The sequence below is a fragment of the Chiloscyllium plagiosum genome, chromosome 4 (genome assembly GCF_004010195.1).
Source record: "Chiloscyllium plagiosum isolate BGI_BamShark_2017 chromosome 4, ASM401019v2, whole genome shotgun sequence".
Taxonomy (NCBI): domain Eukaryota; kingdom Metazoa; phylum Chordata; class Chondrichthyes; order Orectolobiformes; family Hemiscylliidae; genus Chiloscyllium; species Chiloscyllium plagiosum.
Window position 1 is genome coordinate 43,843,642 of NC_057713.1, and position 2,281 is coordinate 43,845,922.

At 46.3% G+C, this 2,281-nt stretch overlaps 1 protein-coding gene across 3 annotated transcripts in view; it reads right to left on the minus strand.

Annotated features, from left to right (window-relative positions):
* Positions 1-443, minus strand: part of lrrc69 (leucine rich repeat containing 69) — a 79,721-nt gene extending 79,278 nt beyond the window's left edge. For all 3 annotated transcript variants that reach the window (XM_043688096.1, XM_043688095.1, XM_043688099.1), the window contains exon 1: positions 137-443. In XM_043688096.1, coding sequence (XP_043544031.1) covers positions 137-361 — 225 coding nt within the window. In that variant the 5' untranslated portion in view covers positions 362-443. The remainder of the gene's footprint in view (positions 1-136) is intronic.
* Between the last annotated feature and the right edge of the window lie 1,838 nt (positions 444-2,281).

Below are 2,281 nucleotides of genomic sequence, written 5' to 3' on the forward strand. Positions count from 1 at the left end.
GGACGTCAGGTGGGGCTGGGGGCGTCAGATGGGGGTGGGGCTGGGGACGTCAGGTGGGGCTGGGGGCGTGGCTGTGTTGGGGGTGTGTTGTCGGGTGTGTGCTCCGTCTTGTTCTCGCTGCCTCCCGCCCCCTTACATTGTTGAGCGCCTGTAACTCCGCCGGCAGGTCGCTGATCAGATTATTTTTCAGCTGGAGGCGGTTCAGTTCGAATAACCTCCCCACCGCCTTTGGAACCCGCCTCAGTTTCTTGCCGCTCAGGTCCAGATGCTTTGCGTTTCCCCGAAGAGCCCGCAGCACCAGCGTATCCGCCATCTCCCCGGCACGGCGACCCGTCTCCAGGGAAACGCTGCCAGTGCGCATGTGCGGGAATCACGTGCGCCCTCTAACGACCGGCCGAGTGAAACACACCAACGTTCAAAGTTAAAAATCGCACAGCATCAGGTAATAGTCCAACAGGTTTAATTGGAAGCGTCGCCCCTTCATCAGGTGATAGTGGAGGACACAATTCTAAGGCACAGAATTTAAAGCAAAAATTTGCAGTGTGATGTAACTGAAATTATACATGGAAAAATACCTTGATCGTCTGTTGAGTCTTTCATCTGTTCCAACACCATGATAGTTTCACTTCTTTCATGTGTAAATCACAAAACATTTTTTTAAAAAGTTGCATTCTCAGGTTAGCTGTAACAATGGGTGTTAGCTAGACAATATGTTGGAGGTAAAAAGAGGTAATTCCTGATGAAGGGCTTTTGCCCGAAACGTCGATTTCGAAGCTCCTCGGATGCTGCCTGAATTGCTGTGCTCTTCCAGCACCACTGATCCAGAATATGTTGGAGGTGTTAGCCCCCTGTGTTCTCTGTCTATGCCATGATGTTTAGATTGACTCTAATCTAAAAAGTGAGATAACAGAGTTTTACATGGATTCATGCAGTTTTTGAGCAAAGTACCATGTAGCTCTACAAGTACAGATTCACCCCATGTGGGATGTGGGAAAAATTGCAGAAGATAACAAATGTTAATTAAAGAAAAAGGGGAAATTGTGGAATGTGGGTAAAATAGTGTTACTTCTGCAATTCCATTTACTTATACAAAGTAAATGAACTCACACCAGTGTGTAATTGTTTTAGCCAAGAGCTGAGTCAACTATGTGGAGGAAATACATAATTGTTTTTGCATTAGCTAAAATTGTATGCCAGAATGAAACGTGACAGCAAAACAATGGTAGATATTACAGGCGAATAGATAAGGTGCTGTGAGGGGAAAAGATGCTGTGAGGGGAGGAAGTTAAGCTAGATACGCCTGTACAAACAGTAGGTATAAACATCTGTTTCCCACTTTTACAGAGACACAGGAACAAACCCCAATTACAAGGGTCATAAGGATCAGTATGGTAGGGGAAGGCACAGATGGAGGGGGTAGATAATGATGTAGAAAGAATATGCCTAACAATGACCTACAGCGGGATGAGGTCAGAATAAGCATTTTGTCACAGACAAGGCCGGATACGGCAAGAGATAAACAGGAGTAATGGGTGCCGGTCTAAGGGAAGTGGAAGATGTAAACAGGGGAGGAGCAATGTAAAACAAAAGAAACCAAATTATATAAATGTTGTGTATTAATTGAATTTGGTATGTGTATGTCTCTGGACATCACACCCTCTTGCAAGTGTAAAATAAAGGACACTGCTGATTCAGATTTTGTCTCGGACTGCAATTATTGAAGTGTATGAGCTTTGTTTCTCACAATTGTGGGCTGTCCGGGATGTTCTTCCATCACCGGGGGAGTGGCTGGCCTTGGACACTGGGAAGACGCGTCCCGTTCCCCATTGAGGAGCGGTCTCGTGTCCCAGTTTGGTCCGCTCCCTTGGGCGACTGGTACGGATCCTACAAGAGAGACATCTGAATCAGACAGTGATAGGAGCTCGATAGAAAATACGGCGAAAAGGGGCCAGGCAACTCTGTGCATAGACCAAGGTAAGAAATCTGACTTTTAAGTATTGCCTTGGTGGCCGGGAAAAGGGGTATTTACTTGCTGAGGGACTGCTGAGGGCCCCACGAAATGGGGGGTAGGCAGAGTAGCTGTCACGGAGTAAAGGAAGAAGAAAAAGTCCCTGGTAACATTCCTCCTGAAAGTCCATTGGGGAGGATGTTGCGGGAATGGACAAGCAATACTTGTACAAGGGCAAAAGATTAAAAGAAAATGATTAAATATTGTTGTTTAGTATGGACCAAAGACCCAATCCTTCATCCGGCTGTCTTCTGGCCAAAGTATGGTTCGGAC